Source organism: Oncorhynchus tshawytscha, linkage group LG08, assembly GCF_018296145.1.
Source record: "Oncorhynchus tshawytscha isolate Ot180627B linkage group LG08, Otsh_v2.0, whole genome shotgun sequence".
NCBI classification, from domain to species: domain Eukaryota; kingdom Metazoa; phylum Chordata; class Actinopteri; order Salmoniformes; family Salmonidae; genus Oncorhynchus; species Oncorhynchus tshawytscha.
The window spans coordinates 26977416-26999944 of NC_056436.1; the positions used below are offsets into that span (position 1 = coordinate 26977416).

Here is a 22529-nt window from a genome sequence, read left to right on the forward strand (position 1 = left end):
GAATGTTACTCTGCCCCAAATAAGTGCCAACCATAATAAGCTAATACGATGACGTCAGCTTTGAAGCGCTGAACGAAAACAATCAACCTCGCTCACTTGTGCTCTCGGACTGTACCGCGTAGCAATTAGAATTTTACAGTTTAAGTATACATTTGTAAAGGCAGTCGACCTTCATAGCACATTTTCCTGTTTTATTCGTTTGACCAACCCACTATCCATTGTGTAGCCCGCGTTACAGCTTGTGCCTGTTCTCTCGCTCAACCTCTCCCTAAAAGCATGTCTTCGAAGCCCAGCGACGAACTAGGTTCGGAAGGGAAATGGTTTGGGGACGATTATGAAAGAAATGGCCTGTTTGGAAGCACCCCACCCCGGTTTGATGAGCTACGTGAAGATTTAAAACCGAAAACCAGGGAGGAGACGAGCGACCTGGATCAATTCCATCAATTTGAGGACGATGGGAAAAGGCCTCCCGTTGCTATGGAAACTACATCTACAGGTAAAGCGGTTTATCAATAACATTTATCTGATCACTGATAGACAACACTTGTTTTATATAGACATACATCGTGCGTAATTTAAACGAGTCTGTTCACATTTCTCATAGCAGACGATGCTATCACAAAGACCTATTTTTTGGGGTGTAACATGTCTGAGATGCAACCTTCGTCATCGCAGTGTACGCATTCTGTACTTTCTCACGGAGTGAAAAGTTTAGTAGATCGAATCTACACCAGTCATGGGTTTGGCTGGGAAATGTACTTAAGTGCAAATAATGGAATCGATTTCCTATTAGTGGGTAACTACAGAATAGAACAGAATTTGAACTTGGATAAAATACAATTCAAAACCGTTTATGGACTATGAAATCTAGGTCTACATAACATTGAAATGTCTTAGAGAAACAGGTCAACAGAACAAACCAAGAGAAGACAGCAAACAACAGTCCGGCTGTGACCTAGCCATGGGCCTAGCCCTTGATCATGACTCAGTTCCAGTACATTACACATAAGAGTCATTGGACGAAGGCGAGTTTTGTTCAAGAGCCACTATGCTCTGAACATTAACACGCATCGCTTGCGTTATTGTTTTGGAAGCATAATGACCTTATCCTCCACATCACTGAGAAAACAATTGTCAAAAATCAAAACGTTAAATGAATACACCATATGTAATGTATACATATATATATTATATACTGTATAATGTATACATACACACTACCATTCAAAAGTTTGGGGTCACATAGAAATATCCTTGTTTTTTAAAGAAAATGTCATTTTTGTCCATTTTTAGGGAATATCTACATAGGCAAACAGGCCCATTATCAGAAACCATCACTCCTATGTTCCAATGGCATGTTGTGTTAGCTGATCGAAGTTTATCATTATAAAAGGCTAATTGATCATTAGAAAACCCTTTTGCAATTATATTAGCACAGCTGAAAACTGTTGTCCTGAAGCAATAAACTTCAGGACAACAGTTTAGGCCAGCATCCCAAAGTCGCCTCTTCACTGTTGACATTGTGACTGATGTTTTGCTGGTACTATTTAATGAAGCTGCCAGTTGAGGACTTGTGAGGCGTCTGTTTCTCAAACTAGACACTCTAATGTACTTGTCCTCTTGCTCAGTTGTGCACCGGGGCCTCCCACTCCTCTTTCTATTCTGGTTAGAGACAGTTTGAGCTGTTCTGTGAAGGGAGTAGTACACAGCGTAGTACGAGATCGTCAGTTTCTTGGAAATTTCTCGCATGGAATAGCCTTAATTTCTCAGAACAAGAATAGACTGATGAGTTTCAGAAGAAAGTTATTTGTTTCTGGCCATTTTGACCCTGTAATCAAACCCACAAATGCTGATGCTCCAGATACTCATCTAGTCTAAAGGCCAGTTTTATTGCTTCTTTAGAAACAGTTTTCAGCTGTGCTAACATAATTGAAAAAGGGTTTTCTAATGATCAATTAACCTTTTAAAATTATAAACTTGGATTAGCTAACACAATGTGCCATTGGAACACAGGAGTGATGGTTGCTGATAATGGGCCTCTGTACGCATATGTATATTCCATTTTAAAAATCTGCCGTTTCCAGCTACAATAGTCATTGACAACATTAACAATGTCTACACTGTATTTCTGATCAATGTGACATTATTTTAATGTACAAAACATTTGCTTTTCTTTCATAAACAAGGATATTTCTAAGTGACCCCAAACTTTTGAACGGTAGTGTATATATTATATACTGTATAGGGTTAGTGTTCCCAAACGGACATATCTCCATGTTACTGCACGTGTTTATGGAAGACCGAGAGACCACTTGTGATAATTAGCTATATAGCATGTTCCCGAACACCTGTGTGTAACGGAAGAAGGCCGCCAGAAAAGTTGTCGCTGAAAAATACTGTCATCTGCAACTCTGATAAAGCCGGTTAAAACAGTGTACAGTAAGTTTGTATTTTGCATTTGTGAAATTATGTTGTGATATGAAAGTAAAGGGCTTTATGTTTCTAGAACCGTATCGCAATTGAGAATTTGAGTCAACCTCTGAAAATAACATAATAAGGTACTTGCAGCTTAAGGAGTAATGGTAACGTTAGTCTCCTTAAGAGTACATCTTGGGCTAGCCATTGGCCTAGTAGGCTACAAACATTGGTAGGGTACAGTCCTTTTACTACATTTAACAAATATTATTCAAGCTAGGGACAACACACTGCATAGCTATATCACTAGAATGTTAAACTTAAAGTTTACAAATATATTCCTTTAAATCAGCACTATATGCCTTTTTGTTGTGTCTGCATAACAAGCTTTTACTGAAAATGTTAGCTCCAAAGGCCTGCATTTCCAAAATAGTCCTAATTGTTTGTTTACAAAGGCAGTCTGGCTAGAATACAATCAGTCACTCACATCCTAAGCAGAGTTGGGTAGGTTACTCTAAATGTAATCTGTTACAGTTATTAGTTACCTGTCCAAAATTGCAATCAGTAACTTAACTTTTGGATTACCCAAACACAGTAACTTAATTGGATTACTTTCCCCTTCAAGAGGCTAGCTTCTAGTCCAGTGGCTAGTACCAAACTAACTTCATCGGACTGAGTCCCACTACAAAACCACAGTGACAGATGGGGTGGATGGCAAGACAACGCAATGACAATGTGCTGTCTGCCTGTTCCCGGCTCTCTGAACCATCCAATGACCTCAATCAAGCCATTAACTTTTCAACCTTTCAATCTCTTCACTGTTGATCTACAGATGATGATTAAATGTTGTTTAAATTGCTTGTTTTTTGTTGTCGCGTTATATCGCTTTTAGTTGTTTTCTTTATGTGATGAATAGCGCTATAAAAGTTGAATAAATTATTATTTTTAAACAGACTTGGCGTGTCATCATAGTGGTCTCTGGCTGTGGTCAGACTCACCTAGTTGCAACAAACTTACATTTGTTCCTTTTTTCAGTGCTGATTTATTTGTATGTTATTGAGAAAACAGAAATGTGTCATAATGTATTTTTCTTTTTAAATGTAAAGGTAATTTTTCTAAATGTAAAAGTAATCCAAGAAGGAATTATCCCTTCTCACAAGTAACTATAATCAGATTACAATCATTTTTCTGGTAATGTAACTGATTCATTTTTTTGTTGTAATCAGTTATTCCCCAACCCTGAACCTTATCACCGTATCACACATGTTAATGAGGTTGGGTAGCATTGATTAAGCAGTGTGCCGTTGCACCTCAAAGCAGTGTTTTTGTGGTAGCATCATTCATGCTTCAGTTCTAAGTCCATCACCCTCTTCAGCAGAGTTCAGCCTATGCTGCTATTTTTAATTCTGGAGAAACAGCTCACCATCCACTTGGAGAGTAGGGAACTGGAGCCCTGCACTTTCATTTTGATTCACAGTTCCTCTGAAATATTCATAAGGTGGTGTTTCAAATCCCGGCTCTCTTCTTAACCCAGGCCTTTTCCTTAGATCTTTCAGCACTGTAATTTCGTTTTTTGAGATGGCAAGCACATTTTTTCTACATAAACAGAGAGGCATCTCGGCCTGTAATCTGATTTAAGGCAGTGTCTTAGTAAACGTGGCATTAAATATCAGTGTTTTTAAAAAAAAATGTTTTTGTTGTTGTGTGGAAAATGAAGTTGTCTTCTAAACATGGCTTCAGTTCAGACAGCCTGCTAGATTCTTTGCCCTAATGGCAAGATAAACATTTTTTTTTTTAACTAGGCAAATCAGTTAAGATCAAATTCTTATTTACAATGACGGCCTACTGGAGAACAGTGTGTTAACTGTTTTGTTCAGGGGCAGAACAACAGATTTTTACCTTGTCAGCTCGGGGATTTGGTCCAGCAACCTTTCAGTTACTGGCCCAACGTTCTAACCACTAGGCTACCTGCCTCCCCAGGTTCACGTGAATGGTTTACTCACTCTGTGGCTTCACAGCTCAAGTCAGAGGATGGACCTGTTCCCAAACTCACACAGACAAATGCACGCACGCACGCACACAGACACACACACAATGCACGCATGCAGTCACACACGCACTCACTCGTGCACCTACACAAAGCAGCCATTTCAAAATCATCAAAAGGGAAACATAACTACCTTTTAGCCTTGCCTATAACATAGAAACACTTTGTTGTGACACTTGTGGTATTGGTAGGCACAGTGTGGATCTTTTCAGAGCTAGGCTGCTTTCAAATACTGTAGGCAGACACTGGACAGCCAGGTCTACAATAGTGTAGGGAACAGAGGGGCAGGGAAGTGAACCCCAGGTCGCTGGTGTGAAATGCAAACACCCTATGCATTGCGCCAATAGGGATAACTCGCTTGCTGGGAATTGTAACGTGGCTCATATAGAGGGGATGATACAATAGCCTTTGGACAGAAAAGCCCTAGCCTGTTCTGACCTGTCTAGGACCCTGGCCCTGACTCTGACCCTATCCACGCAACAATGTACTCACACAGATTTCACTCTCGCCTGTAGATATCATGCTCCAATCGTTGTTGAATCACACAATTTTCTCAAGCAAATTAAACTGCATACTTCTCGGACCACATAACTCACAGAACCTCAGAGTGAGGCTACTGTACATTAGGCCCCTCCCATTTCCAGTAGCTGACCTCAGCTACACATATTCAATTGCAGCAGCAGAACTTGAGAAGAATAACCGTGAACCATACAGCATGCCTGTTCTCCTCTAGGATAAGTGATGCCCAATCATCCCCGCCCTCTGCACATAGAGATGTTGCACACAAATATCTAATACAGATAAAAAAACTATGTAGTAATGATGAGCAGGATGTCGCTCCATCCAGAAATCTGACCAGATCTGACTACGCTGTGAAATGCTCATGAGGATATCGCTCCACTTGTTCATTTATATGCATCTAATGGGTTCCCCTGCCCTCTGGGGTAGACAAAACAAACAAACACATTGTGCAGAAAGTGAGAGAATTCTGGCATTTCTTCTGTCTCTGTGAATATTGTATGTTTTGAAGTCTGTGTTTGATATTCTGATTTTTTTTTTAAGGAATAGGACTGTTCCACCTGTACACAGTGAAAGACACATTTTACTCTCTGAAGATTAAAAGGTATTAGGTTAATAGTACACATTCCCTTTACATGTCTCCTATCCAGACAAGCACACCAATCATTGTTCACTAGCCACATTTTGACACAGTGACTCAGGGGTTGCTAGTCCCTCCTCTTCTGCATCTCAGCATAAAGCATGAGACAGGGTGTCTACTGTCTGGGACTTTTCCATAGTTAGGAGAGAGGAAGCACTTACAGGCTTACTACATCACTCACGTCGCGTGCATTGCAAAATAAATGTAGAAATCTATGTTATTCAATTATTGCGCGCGCCGACAAGGGCTAAAATAGAAGTCCGTTCTATTTCTGACACAGATCGCACTGCAAGTCATGCCTCTCCCATCTCCTCATTGGTTTATAGAAGCAGGTACCCACGTGCCATATCCTCATTGGTTATACCCACATGAGTGACTGAAAGACGAACAAAGTCAGTGGCGGTAATGCAACTGACTTATGAAAGTTGCCAATCCCAATATAAAGTCCAGAGAAGAAAAGGCTTAGAAGGAGGAGAGATGACTAGAAATGATTTGGTTGACCGTTTTATGTGTGGATTAATTGTCGGAGTAGAGGACCTTGTGCATTTCAGGTAAAATAACAACTCAATGTTTATATCCCAGGACAAATTAGCTACCAACAGCAAGATAGCTTAAAATGACAAATTAGCTAGCAAGTGCAAGGTGCAGAGTTTGTTTTGATATTTTAACCTGCGTGTCGTGATCGCGTTTGGTGTGGGGGGACAAAATACATTTATGCACGATGGTGCACGCACACAGCTGGTTTGGGTTCCATGTTAGGCCTACAGTACATGTTCATCAACCAGGGAGATCTCTGCTCTTATTCCCAGAGACCCAGAAGTCCTGCGATGTTGCTGGGAGGAAGGATAATGAAGAAGCAAGAAACTGTGCTGCCTGTGTCTCTGTCTGTGCTGCCTCATAAAAACTCTTGGGCCCCTCTGCCTGTCCTGTTTCTTGCCAGACTGCCTTCCAATCTCATTCTTCTTCTTCAGCTTCCAGGGCCAATTAGCAAATGCTGAGGGAAGGACACAGATAAAGGAACGAAGGAGAGGTTCATGAAACTTCCACTCCAGGGACAACAGAGAATGTCAGCTGTCGTGAACTGTGGACCTAATTAGATTCTTCTCCAAATATTTTTCTATCCCCCCACAGACAACGATGTGCTATCTTTGAATCAAGCCTAATCCTTTCTCAAACCTTCTCACTGTCAGTGTGCATGGTTCTCCCCAGGATTTTTTAAGAAGTTGGTGCTGCTGAGTACAGCAAGTTTATGTTTATTCTTTATAATTTTTTTTACACCTGTAACTGCCATTTCCAGAAATCTAGAGCAATAATATAATAACAAAAAAACAGTGGCACAGTCAGTCCACACAGTGGCTTTATAAAAAAAGATGTACAGAGATAGATGTGACATGATTGTGTTTGAATTGCTCAATAGCACTAGGCCTCTCTCAACACTCAACTCTCTGTCCACATTGGTTGGTAGTTGGATGCAGAGGGATATTGGCAGTCAGTGGACTCCAACCACTGTCCTCAGCATTTAGTCCAAATTTAATAGAGTGGGGACAAAAAAAGACACTAATTTGTGCATGTTGTCCTACGTGTCCTTTGTGTATGTGTGTGTCCTTGAGTGCATGGCATGTGTGTCTTGGCTATAAATGAAAGTGAAGTGAGACAATAAAATAGTTAATTGACAACTGGGCTACAAAGCTGGCAGCTTGTAGACACTCAGTCTGGAGCTTAAAATAATCTATCCTCACCATTGCACTCAGGCAAGGACTTCGCCAGGATCGATAAATGACAGGTGGCACTGGCAACCAAAGCTTCCATTGACTTCACAACTTGAATACAATAGGGCTTCTTGCATGTAGGCTGACTGTCAATTGGGATGAGAAAAATCTATAAAAACAAGAACAATTTTCTGCCTGTCCAGCCAAAGTGGGCATTTAAGAAGATGGTGGATAAGCAGAATATTTTTACAGTTATTGTATGCCATGGATTAATCTTAATGCCCTGATATCAATAGTTAATTTGCAATTATATACCCTGATTTCCCTCAGCTGCCTACCTATTGACCTTCAGTATTAATACCCCCGTTGTCACTTTTGAGCAACTTCTATTTGCTGTGTTTGTGAAACCTCTTGCTTACTTCAATTCAACGCCTCTGTTTCTTTCTTCCCCTTTGTCATTGTCACCCTCTTATCTGCCTGAGGTTTCCGTTTGAAGAACCCTAATGTAAGGCCCCTCTCGCCCTGTTTGTCTGGTTTGCTGGAGAGGACTCTTGAAAAGAAATACCACACTGGTTGAACATGGAAAAACAATAACACGTATACTGTTCAGTGTTTATCCAGGTTCGCATACAGTATAAACACTGGCTGTACAGTGTAAGCCTACATTCACTTTTCAGTTACTATCATTCTAGTAATTATAGCATTGTACAGTAAAGTTGAACAACAGTGTTTGTAAAACACAATAAGTTAATTTGAAAGTCAATACAAGTAGAGGAAGAACCATGATGGCAGTTTATTAAAAGGCCTTCCTGCTCCAGAGCGATGCTGATGCAGCATCTCCTATGCCCCCCTCAGGGCCAGGAGGCTGCATGGAGGTGGGAGTGGAGAGGTTTAGGGAGTGGGGCTCCTGGGAGCTAGAGGGGAACTGACAGTTCTGTGTGCAACTGCAAGACATTAGGAAAACAAACCAAGACTCAACATGACTCTTTGATTTCAAATCCCCTTGATAGTTGTTTTGATTGTTGTTATTTTAGAAATATCAAATTAGCGCAGCCAAACACAATAGAGAAAGATCATCAACATTGAAGACCACTATCATTATCCTGAGATCAATGGCAGAGTCTTGTGGAATGACTACATTGGGCCACATGCAGTACATCGAACCTCTGCTTCCAAGCCTATACAGTACATGTAATACTCAATACTTTAGATGGCATCTGTTATCACGTTTGTCTCCAGCCACATAATGAGAGAAGCCTAATGTAGCAGCTATTGCCAGGGTGCATTAGGCGAATAGCTGCGTTGCCTGTGTGTAGGCGTCATTTCCATCTAAAAAAATAGCCATGACCACCAACAAGTGAAGTTCATAGGAGCATATCAAATGAAAGCTAAGAATAAACATTTTTGAAATTAAAGTAAGTATACATTTTTCTAACATTTTACATCCTAAAAATGTGGAATAAGTACAGACTTTGATTTCTGGTCAAATAGATGGCAAAGGAGTGTTAGACAACATTTACCAGCAAACATCTTAAACATCAAAACACAGTAATGTTGAATTAAAGGCCCGTGCCAACTAATCAACACTTATTTATTTTTGGATAAATGACTTACCTTCTGTAAGTTTAAGAAACATTACCTTGTGCCTTGTAATTCCGTTACCAAAAACCCACATATCTTTAAGATATTTTGTCATTTCTCTCCAATATTAGATTAGAAGTTTGAGTAGAGAGGATAATGAAAGTTCACAGAAGTATCAAGTAAAGGTAGACCTATCAATTAGTTAGTGTTTACTAATACCAAGTTTGTTTATGAAGTCTTACGTGATTAAAACGCATAATTCTGTTACCAAGTCGGTAACGGAATTACTGCAATTTGTTTTCTCTTTCTGTCATGCGTGCTCCCTCTTCGGCCTCTAGGTCACCAGGCTGCTCGTTATGGCGCACACCTGTCATCATCGATACGCGCTTTATGACAATCACCTGGACTCCATCACCTGGACTCCATCACCTGCCCTCCCTTTGGCTCTGTCACGCTGGTATGAATGATTCAGGAGACAGACGCAGGAAGGCGTAATAGTTTTAGTTTTTATAATACCCCAAATTACGGTGTGCCGTGTAAAGGCACGGGGACGAAGACCAAACAAACACGTAAACAAAACACAGGGTTGAAACCCCAAACAAAAGAGCGAGGAGTACCTAGAATAAATAACACACGCGCACGATGATTAACACACTGGACGAGACCTGTAATCATCTGCGCAATCCACAATGGCACGAAAGCCCAAAACACACATCACAGGTACTCACACGCACCAACGGACATAGTAACAATAATCGACGGTGAACAAAGGGCGCACTACTAATCAGTGGGAATAGGGGCCAGGTGTTCGCAATGAAAGTTCCAGAGGGATCCGTGACAGGTTCCTTCCCCAGGCGTCATTGTTTCTGTTTCATTTTCATTTCTGTGTACTGTTAGTGTTTCTTGTTTTCTGTTATGTTTTGTTTATTAAAACACTCCCCGAACTTGCTTCCCGACTCTTAGAGCACATCCTTAAACTTCTGTCACCTGGTGGTCAAAAGCAGGACTGTGAAAACAGTCTGGATATCCTCTCACACTCTCTCTCTCTCTCTGCCGCTCTCTCATTCTTCTCTCTCGCTACAGTTAACGCCACCTCTCCGGGCTCTTATTGACACCTACCACCTACCCTCTTTCCATTTGCTGTAACGAGCATCCTTCGGTCGGACCAAATCTGAACCAATCGTAGATGTTTCATAAGTTTGAACACTACAGAAGAGCACAATAAAGTAGAGTACAGTATAATGTACTGAACTCTACTTTACTGGCTGTACTGTGTGATGTCCAAACTTATGAAATATAGTTGTCTATGATTGTTTCAGATTTGGTCTGGTCCGGACCAACCAAATGTGGTCTTGTTTGGGGGCATAGCTCATTACAATAATAGCCCATGTGTAGAATAATACCCAAATATGTAGGATATTGCATATTTCTACCGTTCTTTACCTATCATCAGGAAAATAATGATATTCATATCATATTATGCATTTCTATATAGTACAGATCTGGGACTTGTGCATAGAGTTATATGGTTTATGAGGCATATGTTTGGCATACATACATTTTCAAGTGAAAAATCGAGTCCAAGCGTATTTCCGTGAATGTGGAATTACCCCTTCACAATGCATCCACCAGAAATGATTTATTTAAATGTGTTATCCACTCAGAAGCATGATTATGTTATGTGGCAAATTCTGAAAAGAGAATTCCCTTGCTGTCACATCTGATCCAGTCTGAATGAACTGAAGATCTTGCTTGGTCTTGTGGGGGGTTTTCAATGTCTGACTGTCTGGGTGCTGCTGCTGCGCCACAATGTCCACTGCTGCTGTATGCTGATGTGGCTCAGTAGACAGCTTCCCTGTCTGCCTAAGCAGACTATTGTTGCCACTGCTGCCCTGATGTCTGTCTGCTGAACACTCAGCCCATCTATTCTCATCATTCTGCTTCTTAGACGCCTCTGCGGGTCGTAAGCAAGTAACCGCTCAGCGCTACGACACTGTCAGACTCTAGAGCAGCCAGCGGTGTGGAGAGAGAATATGTGTGACCCACTGCCATGAATCAACAGGACTTCTGCAACCAGTTCCAGAGGTCACCTCTGTTCACAGTATGTTGTCTTTATGAGTCCCGAGTCCTGTCCAATTCTGTATAGTTAATTTGACCCCGTCGATGGTAGCTTATGCTGCTGGTGTTGTCAGGGGGATAGCAGAATGGGCCTACAGGGGGGAAAGGAGAGCCATAAGAGGATTATACATTAGGAGCCTGACTTGCTGTCAGTATGGCTTCATGAACCCTATTGAACTCTAGAAACCACAGCAACAGCTGTTCCCATCTGCTTTAGGAACAGCCTGGTGATGCTCAGACACTTCATGTGCTGCCTTGTCTACTCTATTTAACATAATATTACCTACTGCAGTGTGTCAAAGGGCTGCCATGTTGCTCTGCTTAGGAACTCACCATGTTTTTTCATCTAGTGTTTTGTCTCGTGTCTCTGCATCATTGGTTTAGCCTAGTGTTCATGACATTGTGTTTTGTATGATGTATTGTTAAGGACATTGTAGACATTTTCTAATGCCATGAGGAGAGAGAGCAGGACCAGCAGGGACAACAGAACAGGGGGAAGGGAGGCGGCCATTCAAGGAAAGATGGGGAGGAGGGTTGCAAAGGGTCGGAAACTTTCCAGTAGATTTCCTGCATTTCTCCAGAAGTTAAGCCTGGGAATTTTGGGAATTTTGCTTAAATTCATCAAAAAACTTAGCTTATAACAGTGAACCTTTTTTTTGTGGGATACATATAAGGCAATTCTAGGTCTTGTAGCATATTGTGGTTAACTATCCCCAAGTCAATGGTATTGCATTTCTCTGCATGCACAGTGCATTCTTCCATCACATGTGCAGCTGATTCTCAAGATCTTGCACACTAATGAGATGCTATTGATCCCACACTACTACACTGTTTGAGCCAAGGACCACATGCTTTCTGGTAAGTTTTGATTACAATACTGGGTGGGGTGAATATATTTTATATGACCTACATGATTTTTTGTCGACTAGTAAATAGTAGCCTACAGAAAAGTGTGTTTAAATCATTTCTAACTTGGTAACAACAATTAACTAGCAGAAATTGTTAACATGTGTGTTTTAGCTTGCTTGAGCCTGCTAACTGAGGAGTGTTAATTCACCTATTTCCATACATGTTACATTTTAAAATTGTATCTTACAAAGGAGTTGTTTAATCAAACTGCGTAACTATTTATCTGTATATGGAATCTTATTTTATTTTTTGACACATTTTTTCCTAATCTTTACAGGAAAATGCCACGAGCACTATCTGATGTGTGGAGACATTTTACTGCAGCTAATGTAGAAGGAAAAACAGTGTACATTTGCAAATACTGTGCCAAATCATATGTGAAGAATGCAACAAAGATGCAGAATCATCTGGCCAAGTGCATAACGTTCTCTCAGCGCTCACAACAAGCAACCTCTGACAAAAGTCCCTCTACTTCTATTCAAGGTGAAAATTATGAATCAGACACCTTATCGATAGCAACAGCTCATGGTCCTCCAAGAATCAGAAGTTTTTTTTGACTCTGAACTGATTCCCCTCTGATGCTCACAGGCAATGTAAGCATAAGAGCACCTCCCAGCTGCCCACTGCACTGAGGCTAGGAAACACTGTCACCACCGATAAATCTACAATAATCAAGTTTTTCAAGAAGCATTTTTCTACAGCTGGCCATGCTTTCCACCTGGCTATCCCTACCCCGGTCAACAGCTCTGCACCCCCCACAGCAACTTGCCCAAGTCTCCCCCATTTCTCCTTCACCCAAATCCTGATGTTCTGAAAGAGCTGCAAAATCTGGACCCCTACAAATCATCTGGATCCTCTCTTCCTAAAATTATCTTATGCAATTGTTTCAACCCCTATTACTAGCCTGTTCAACCGTCCTTTCATATCGTTGGAGATCCCTAAAGATTGGAAAGCTGCCGCAGTCATCCCCCTCTTCAAAGGGGGAGAAACTCTAGACCCAAACTGTTACAGACATATATCTATCTTACCCTGTCTTTCTAATGTCTTCGAAAGCCAAGTTAACAAACAGGTCACCGACCATTTCGAATCCCACCGTACCTTCTCCGCTATGCAATCTGGTTTCCAAGCTGGTCATGGGTGCACCTCAGCCACGCTCAAGATCCTAAATGATATCATAACTGCCATCGATAAGAGACAATACTGTGCAGCTGTATTCATCAACCTGCCCAAGGCTTTCGAGTCTGTCAATCACCGCATTCTTATCGGCAGACTCAACAGCCTTGGTTTCTCAAATGACTGCCTCGCCTGGTTCACCAACTACTTCTCTGATAGAGTTCAGTGTGTCAAATCGGAGGGCCTGTTGTCCGGACCTCTGGCAGTCTCTATGGGGGTGCCACAGGGTTCAATACTCAGGCCGACTCTTCTCTCTGTATACATCAATGATGTCGCTCTTGCTGCTGGTGATTCTTTGATCCACCTCTACGCAGATGACATCATTCTGTATACATCTGGCCCTTCTTTGGACACTGTTAACAAACCTCCAGACAAGCTTAAATGCCATACAACACTCCTTCCATGGCCTCCAACTGCTCTTAAACGCTAGTAAAACTAAATGCATGCTCTTCAACCGATCGCTGCCCGCACCCGCCTACCTGTCTAGCATCGCTACTCTGGACAGTTCTGACTTAGAATATGTGGACAACTACAAATACCTAGGTGTCTGGTTAGACTGTAAACTCTCCTTCCAGACTCACATTAAGCATCTCCAATCCAAAATTAAATCTAGAATCAGCTTCCTATTTCGCAACAAAGCATCCTTCACTCATGCTGCCAAACATACCCTCGTAAAACTGACTATCCTACCGATCCTTGACTTTGGCGATGTCATTTACAAAATAGCCTCCAACACTCTACTCAGCAAATTGGATGTAGTTTATTACAGTGCCATCCGTTTTGTTACTAATGCCACATATACTACCCACCACTGCGACCTGTACGCTCTCGTTAGCTGGCCCCTTCTTTCATATTCGTCACCAAACCCACTGGCTCCAGGTCATCTGTAAGTCTTTGCTAGGTAAAGCCCCGCCTTATCTCAGCTCACTGGTCACCATAGCAGCACCTACCCGTAGCACGCACTCCAGCAGGTATATTTCACTGGTCATCCCCAAAGCCAACTCCTCCTTTGGCTGCCTTTCCTTCCAGTTCTCTCCTGCCAATGACTGGAACGAATTGCAAATATCACTGAAGCTGGAGTCTTATATCTCCCTCACTAACTTTAAGCATCAGCAGTCAGAGCAGCTTTCCGATCATTGCACTTGTACATAGCCCATCTGTAAATAGCCCACCCAACTACCTCATTCCCATATTGTTATTTATTGTTTGCTTCTTTGCACCCCAGTATCTACTTGCACATTCATCTTCTGCACATCTATCACTCCAGTGTTTAATTGCTAAATTGTAGATATTTCGCCACTATGGCCTATTTATTGCCTTACCTCCCTAATCTTACTACATTTGCACACACTGTATATAGACTTTTCTATTGTGTTATTGACTGTATGTTTGTTTGTCCCATGTGTAACTGTGTTGTTTGTGTTGCACTCATTTGCTTTATCTTGGCCAGGTCGCATTTGTAAATGAGAACTTGTTCTCAACTGGCCAACCTGGTTAAATAAAGGTGAAATTAAAAAATTACAAAAATGTGCATTGGAAGAGATTTCTGAATGTTCTTCGCCCAGCGTACACCCCTCCAACCAGACATGCTTTATCTACTCATTTGCTGGATGCGGAGTTCAACAGAGTTCAATTAAAGGTCAAGCAAATCAAAGAGATAGTAGACTGTATTGCAATCATCTCTGATGGGTGGTCGAATGTTTGTGGGCAAGAAATAATTAACTACATCATCTTAACCCCTCAACCAGTATTCGACAAGGGCACAGAAGATATTTGCACTGGTGACAGACAATGTGAATATGAAGGCTGCTTGGTCTAAAGTGTAGGAGTCCTACCCTCACATCACACCCATTGGCTGTGCTGCTCATGCATTGAATCTGCTCCTCAAAGACATCATGGCAATGAAAACAATGGATACACTCTACAAGAGAGCCAAGGAAATGGTTAGGTATGTGAAGGGTCATCAAGTTATAGCAGCAATCTACCTCACCAAGGAAAGTGAGAAGAATAAGAGCACCACATTGAATCTGCTCGGAAACACCCTTTGGGGTGGTGTTGTCGTCATGTTTGACAGTCTCCTGGAGGGGAAGGAGTCTCTCCAAGAAATTGCCGTATCACAGTCTGCCGATATGGAAAGCCCCGTCAAGGAGATCCTCCTGGATGATGCATTTTGGGAGAGAGTGGTAAGCAGCCCAAAACTCCTGAAACCTATAGCAGTAGCCATTGCACAGATTGAGGGAGACAATGCCATCCTGTCTGATGTTCAGACTCTGCTCTGCAGTTCTGAAATACATCAAACTAAGTCGTTTTTTAAATTTATTTTGGAAGGATTTAATCATTTGCAATTATGTCTACTTTTATATGGTAAAAGGTTTATCTTTCTGGCTCCATATGATATGGTAAATATATCCAATGCAAAACACATCTATATTTAAGTATTAATAATAATTTGCATATATTCCCGTTAATTCCCATATATTCCCGTTAATTCCCATATATTCCAGTTTATTCCCATGGAAGTTTCCACCTCTGAATATTCCCCAAAATGTGCAACCCTAAATGGGGAGGGACGGGACATCCTGACCCGTAGGGTATTCGGTTCCTATGTAAATCCCCCATCCCTCCCCCACCCCCACCCCCTCATCCTCACCTACCCCAGCAGCTGGATCCAGCCTATTTATAGAGGTACTGCTGCCCAGTGAGAGGTAAAGAGTGGAGAGTAGCTCCGGGGAGTGAGGGGAGGCGCTCACAGCACAGTTAGTGGGGGAGTAAACTAGGCTTTGCACTCAGCTGTGCAAACACAGCACACATTCCAGCAATGGGCCCCACTGTCTGTGCAAGCTGTGTGGGGCAATGCCACGGTAACGGCATTGCGCTTTGACTCAGTTTTTTTCACTTTAAAATGTGTGCCAAACTAAAACCATTGATTTTAAAAGTTTAACAAATCATACATAGGGTCTACTTTTCACAATTGCCACTGAAAAATGTACTAAAACTAATTTAATTGAAGAATGTAAACTTTGGTAATGTACAGAGCCTTGCGAAAGTATTCGGCCCCCTTGAACTTTGCGACCTTTTGCCACATTTCAGGCTTCAAACATAAAGATATAAAACTGTATTTTTTGTGAAGAATCAACAACAAGTGGGACACAATCATGAAGTGGAACGACATTTATTGGATATTTCAAACTTTTTTAACAAATCAAAAACTGAAAAATTGGGCGTGCAAAATTATTCAGCCCCCTTAAGTTAATACTTTGTAGCGCCACCTTTTGCTGCGATTACAGCTGTAAGTCGCTTGGGGTATGTCTCTATCAGTTTTGCACATCGAGAGACTGAAATTTTTCCCCATTCCTCCTTGCAAAACAGCTCGAGCTCAGTGAGGTTGGATGGAGAGCATTTGTGAACAGCAGTTTTCAGTTCTTTCCACAGATTCTCGATTGGATTCAGGTCTGGACTTTGACTTGGCCATTCTAACACCTGGATATGTTTATTTTTGAACCATTCCATTGTAGATTTTGCTTTATGTTTTGGATCATTGTCTTGTTGGAAGACAAATCTCCGTCCCAGTCTCAGGTCTTTTGCAGACTCCATCAGGTTTTCTTCCAGAATGGTCCTGTATTTGGCTCCATCCATCTTCCCATCAATTTTAACCATCTTCCCTGTCCCTGCTGATGTAAAGCAGGCCCAAACCATGATGCTGCCACCACCATGTTTGACAGTGGGTAGGTGTGTTCAGGGTGATGAGCTGTGTTGCTTTTACGCCAAACATAACGTTTTGCATTGTTGCCAAAAAGTTCAATTTTGGTTTCATCTGACCAGAGCACCTTCTTCCACATGTTTGGTGTGTCTCCCAGGTGGCTTGTGGCAAACTTTAAACAACACTTTTTATGGATATCTTTAATAAATGGCTTTCTTCTTGCCACTCTTCCATAAAGGCCAGATTTGTGCAATATACGACTGATTGTTGTCCTATGGACAGAGTCTCCCACCTCAGCTGTAGATCTCTGCAGTTCATCCAGAGTGATCATGGGCCTCTTGGCTGCATCTCTGATCAGTCTTCTCCTTGTATGAGCTGAAAGTTTAGAGGGACGGCCAGGTCTTGGTAGATTTGCAGTGGTCTGATACTCCTTCCATTTCAATATTATCGCTTGCACAGTGCTCCTTGGGATGTTTAAAGCTTGGGAAATCTTTTTGTATCCAAATCCGGCTTTAAACATCTTCACAACAGTATCTCGGACCTGCCTGGTGTGTTCCTTGTTCTTCATGATGCTCTCTGCGCTTTTAACGGACCTCTGAGACTATCACAGTGCAGGTGCATTTATACGGAGACTTGATTACACACAGGTGGATTGTATTTATCATCATTAGTCATTTAGGTCAACATTGGATCATTCAGAGATCCTCACTGAACTTCTGGAGAGAGTTTGCTGCACTGAAAGTAAAGGGGCCGAATAATTTTGCACGCCCAATTTTTCAGTTTTTGATTTGTTAATAAATTTTGAAATATCCAATAAATGTCGTTCCACTTCATGATTGTGTCCCACTTGTTGTTGATTCTTCACAAAAAAATACAGTTTTATATCTTTATGTTTGAAGCCTGAAATGTGGCAAAAGGTCGCAAAGTTCAAGGGGGCCGAATACTTTCGCATGGCACTGTAATTACAGTAAAATCTCCCTCAGGTTATTATGCAAACATGTTTTCCAAAAACTGTTAAATATCTGCTACCAATTAAGATTCAAAGATGTCTGCAGAAAGAATGGGGTATCAGCTGTGGCATGGCACCTTGAGTTTGAAAAAATCTATTTTGATTATGGAACTACAGTAAGTAAAGTGGATTCACACCAGGTCACGGAATTATGGTAACGGAATTACATCATTGGTCCCTGATCTGTACTACACAGAGATGCATAATTGTGGATAGGAATGTCATTCTTATGTTTCACAAGTTTGGAAAGGGCAGCACAGTAGAGTACAGTGCAGTACAATACAGCATAGCAGAGTAGAGTTTGGTAGAGTACAGTACAATATACTGTATTCTACTCACTGTACTGTGCTATTCATAATTATGATACATACTGTACGTCTATGATATGTTCAAATTGGGTCCAGTCCGGTCGGTCTGTGGACCAGGGGGAACTGACAAAATGTTGACTACTTTTCAACGTCCATGGATGTCCGGTGTCGGTCGGTGCTTATGGGTAGTAAGAGCTGGGGGAGGTGACATTAACAGGAGAGGGAGAGCGAGAGAGAGAGAGAGAAGGGTTGTCCAGACCCTCTTGGTTTGACCAGCAGACAACAAAGACAAGGAATAGTTATGAGCTAAACATAACATATGCCAGAAGGGAGGACAGTAGCAGGTGACCCAATTCAGTTTCAGTAATTCCGTTACCAATTTGGTAATGGAATTACAAGTTTTAATCTCTTAATAATTCATAAACAAAATGTATATAATCAGTAAAATCACTATAACTAATTGGTAGGTCTATCATTACTTGTTACTTCTGTGGACTTGTATCATCCTCCCTCATGAGGGAGAGAAATTAAATAATATCTTAAAGATATGCTAGTTTTGGGCAGTGGTGTAAAGTACTTATGTAAAAAATCTTTAAAGTACTACTGTAGTTTTTTGGAGGAAAATGTACATCACTTTACTATTTATATTTTGGACAACTTCCTAATCCAAAATCACATTCCTAATTAAAAAATAATGTACTTTTTATTCCATACATTTCCCTGAATGCTGAGCAGGACAGGAAAATGGTCCAATTCACACACTTATCAAGAGAACATTCCTTGTCATTCCTACTGCCTCTGATCTGGCGGAGTCACTAAACACAAATGCTTCATTTGTAAATGATGTGTGAGTGTTGTAATGTGCCCCTGCCTATCCGTAAAAAAATGTTTTTTTAAAGAATGATGCCATCTGATTTGCTTAATATAAGGAATTTGAAATGATTTTTACTTTTACTTTTGATACTTAAGTATATTTAGGTAATTCAATTTACTTTTGTATACTTAAGTTGATCTTAAACTAAATACTTTTAGACTTTCACTCAAGTAGTATTTTTCACTTAAGTAGTATTTTCACTTTTACTTGAGTCATTTTCTATTAAGGTATCTTTACTTTTACTCAAGTATGACAATTGGGTACTTTTTCCACCACTAGTTTTTGGTGACGGAATTACAAGGTACAAGGCAATATTTCTTAAACTTACAGAAGATAAACAATTTCTCCAAACCAGAATGAGTCGATATTAGTTGGTACTTGGCAGGGGCCTTTATGTCAACATTATTGTGTTGTGATGTATTCTGATACCTTTTCAGTCCCCTTTTCCATCTGCTCATCTAGAAATCAGAGCCTTTACTGATGCCTAATTTTTAAGATTGAAAAAGGTTGTATAATGTATCTATTTCTTAATTTCCCAAAAATATAGACTCTTATCTTAAGTAGATGCCACTTAATATAATGTTTACATACCCTACATTACTCATCTCATATGTATATACTGTACTCTACACCATCTACTGTATCTTCCCGTCTTTATGTAATACATGTATCACTAGCCACTTTAAACTATGCCACTTTTATGTTTACATACCCTACATTACTCATCTCATATGTATATACTGTACTCTATACCATCTACTGTATCTTCCCATCTTTATGTAATACATGTATCACTAGCCACTTTAAACTATGCCACTTTTATGTTTACATACCCTACATTACTCATCTCATATGTATATACTGTACTCGATACCATCTACTGTATCTTGCCTATGCCGTTCTGTACCATCACTCATTCATATATTTTTATGTACATATTCTTCATCCCTTTACACTTGTGTGTATAAGGTAGTTGTTGTGGAATTGTTAGGTTAGATTACTCGTTGGGGCGGCAGGGTAGCCTAGTGGTTAGAGCGTTGGACTAGTAACCGAAGAGGTTGCAAGTTCAAATCCCCGAGCTGACATGGTACACATCTGTCATTCTGCCCCTGAACAGGCAGTTAACCCACTGTTCCTAGGCTGTCATTGAAAATAAGAATTTGTTCTTAACTGACTTGCCTAGTTAAATAAAGTTTTTTTTTTTTTTTTTAACTGTCGGAACTAGAAGCACAAGCATTTTGCTACACTCACATTAACATCTGCTAACCATGTGAAAAATAACATTTGATTTGACACGCAATTTGATATGTTCCTATGAACTTCACATGTTGGTGTTCATGGGTAATTTTCTATGGAAATGCCCTGTGCAATAACTTTGCACAAAAATGTTGGCTGTCTCCACTGTAAATATTTTCTACTGAAGTCACTAAAACTAAATATTTATTTTCACATTATTTTTGCCGGTAGACGACACATGGAGGGTAACAAAAGATTACTCTTTCGTAACTACTGTTATTGGGATGCCTTTGCATTTTGCAACGCTCTCATACTGTGGTAGCCCTCATGCCATACTGGACAGGCCGTACCGTAGGTGGAAAGTCACACAGAAAATGATAGTAGTATGTGTGTGTGCCTCAGTGACAATCGGCCATCTTGTCAGAGGAGATTTCTGAACACAAACGAGAGATGGGAATGGAAGGAGGAAGGAAGGAAGGCCCAAAAAATTGTCAAAGACTCCAGTCACCCAAGTCATAGACTGTTCTCTCTGCTACCGCAAGTCAAGCAGTACCGGAGCGCCAAGTCGAGGTCCAAAAGGCTCCTTAACAACTTCTACCCCCAAGCCATAAGACTGCTGAACAACTAATCAAATGGCCACTGGACTATTTACATTGACACCCCCGTTCCCCCTTTGTTTTTACACTGCTGCTACTCGCTGTTTATTATCAATGCATAGTCACTTTACCCCTACCTACATGTAAAATTACCTTGACTAACCTGTACCCCCGTACACTGACTCGGTACCAGTACCCCACGTATACAGCCTCGTTATTGTTATTTTATTGTGTTACTGTTTATGTAATTTTTTACTTTATTTTATTTAGTAAATATTTTCTATTTCTTGAACTGCATTGTTGGTAAGCATTTCACGGTAAAGTCTACACCTGTTGTATTCAGTGCATGTGACAAATACAATTTTATTTTATTTGAATACAGAACCCATCCCCCGTGCCTCAGTCTGAGGATTTTTAGCTGGTGGGATGAGTTTGGGGGTTTGAACAATCCCCCTTTGTATGGCTCAGGGCACAAGTACCCTCTGTTAGTGCTGCATCACTGATCTGCACCGCCATCAGATCTCCCAACTGATTCCCATACTCTCCCTACGATCCCACACATCTCCACTATCAGGCCTGGAGTACACATATGTAACATAATCCTGTTATTATTGTCAATTCAACATTGCAACTTGATTGGAACGTGTTTTGAAGAATTTCAACTCTTAACGCAGCATTGTCATATTTGCCCCAGTTCACTGTTGACTGAAATATATCAATGACATGTTATGTTGCCTGTGATGATATCTTCTGCCTATTTCATCTATCTACTTTTCCATTTGTTTAAGTTTGCCTTATCCAATTGAGGTCTGTGATTAAATCCACTGTCCATCCTCTCCTTCTAGGTGACGCCTTGTCTGACCTTTTCCGGAAGCCCATGAGTGATGATGGTGACCTGTACACCTCACTCCTGTCCAATCAGAGCCATCCCTCAGGCCAGGATGCCTCTTACCTGTCTGATGATCTGAAGCTCTCCTCTGGCCCCTCCTCCCAGGACACCTTCGACTCCTACAGCATCTTTGGTTCCTCCAACACCAAGACGATCACTGACCTGGTTGATGAGATGCCCAAGTCCCTGCTGGGGGACTCCGAGTCGAAGACCGAGGCCTACAACTACATGGATATCAGCCATGGTGATGACATCCACAACCAGCACCAGAGCCAGGGGCCCCTGCATAGCCTAGTAGACACTGGGCTGTCTAGCTTGGACTCCCTGGGAGGCTACATGGATAAGAGCCCTGCAGAACTCGAGGAGGAGGAAGAGGAAGAGAACCTGGGCCCGGCGCTTGACTCGCACTCCTTCCCTTACGTAGAGGAGCCTTCTGAGGATGAGGAGCTGTCTGACTACCGCTCCTACCGTAACCTGGGCACCCCTCAGACCGCTAGCCCTGTGAAGATCACCCTGACCGAGTCCCACCCCCCTGCTTCTGCCAAACCCACCCCCCCGCAGGCCAATGTGTCTGACAATATCCTCAGCCTGGGCCTGCAGGGCGTTCCCACGGTTACACTCTCTGAGCCAGAGGACGACAGCCCCAACTCCTCCCCCAATGCATCCCCAACAGGTAGCTATCACCCACACTCTCCTACTGTGTTCTAGTGAGTTAGAGAGTTCACCATCAACATGGTCTATGGTCTTGGACTATGGTTTAGCTATGATTTGAAATACAGTATTTCAAGTTTGGTAAAAATGTAAGG

General features: G+C 41.4%; 1 protein-coding gene across 1 annotated transcript in view; it reads left to right on the forward strand.

Annotated features, from left to right (window-relative positions):
• The first annotated feature begins 85 nt into the window (after positions 1-85).
• LOC112256757 (reticulon-1-A) overlaps positions 86-22529 on the forward strand; it is a 43914-nt gene continuing 21470 nt past the window's right edge. Inside the window, exons 1-2 of the mRNA XM_024430227.2 lie at positions 86-496; positions 21680-22396. Coding sequence (XP_024285995.1) covers positions 277-496; positions 21680-22396 — 937 coding nt within the window. The 5' untranslated portion in view covers positions 86-276. The remainder of the gene's footprint in view (positions 497-21679; positions 22397-22529) is intronic.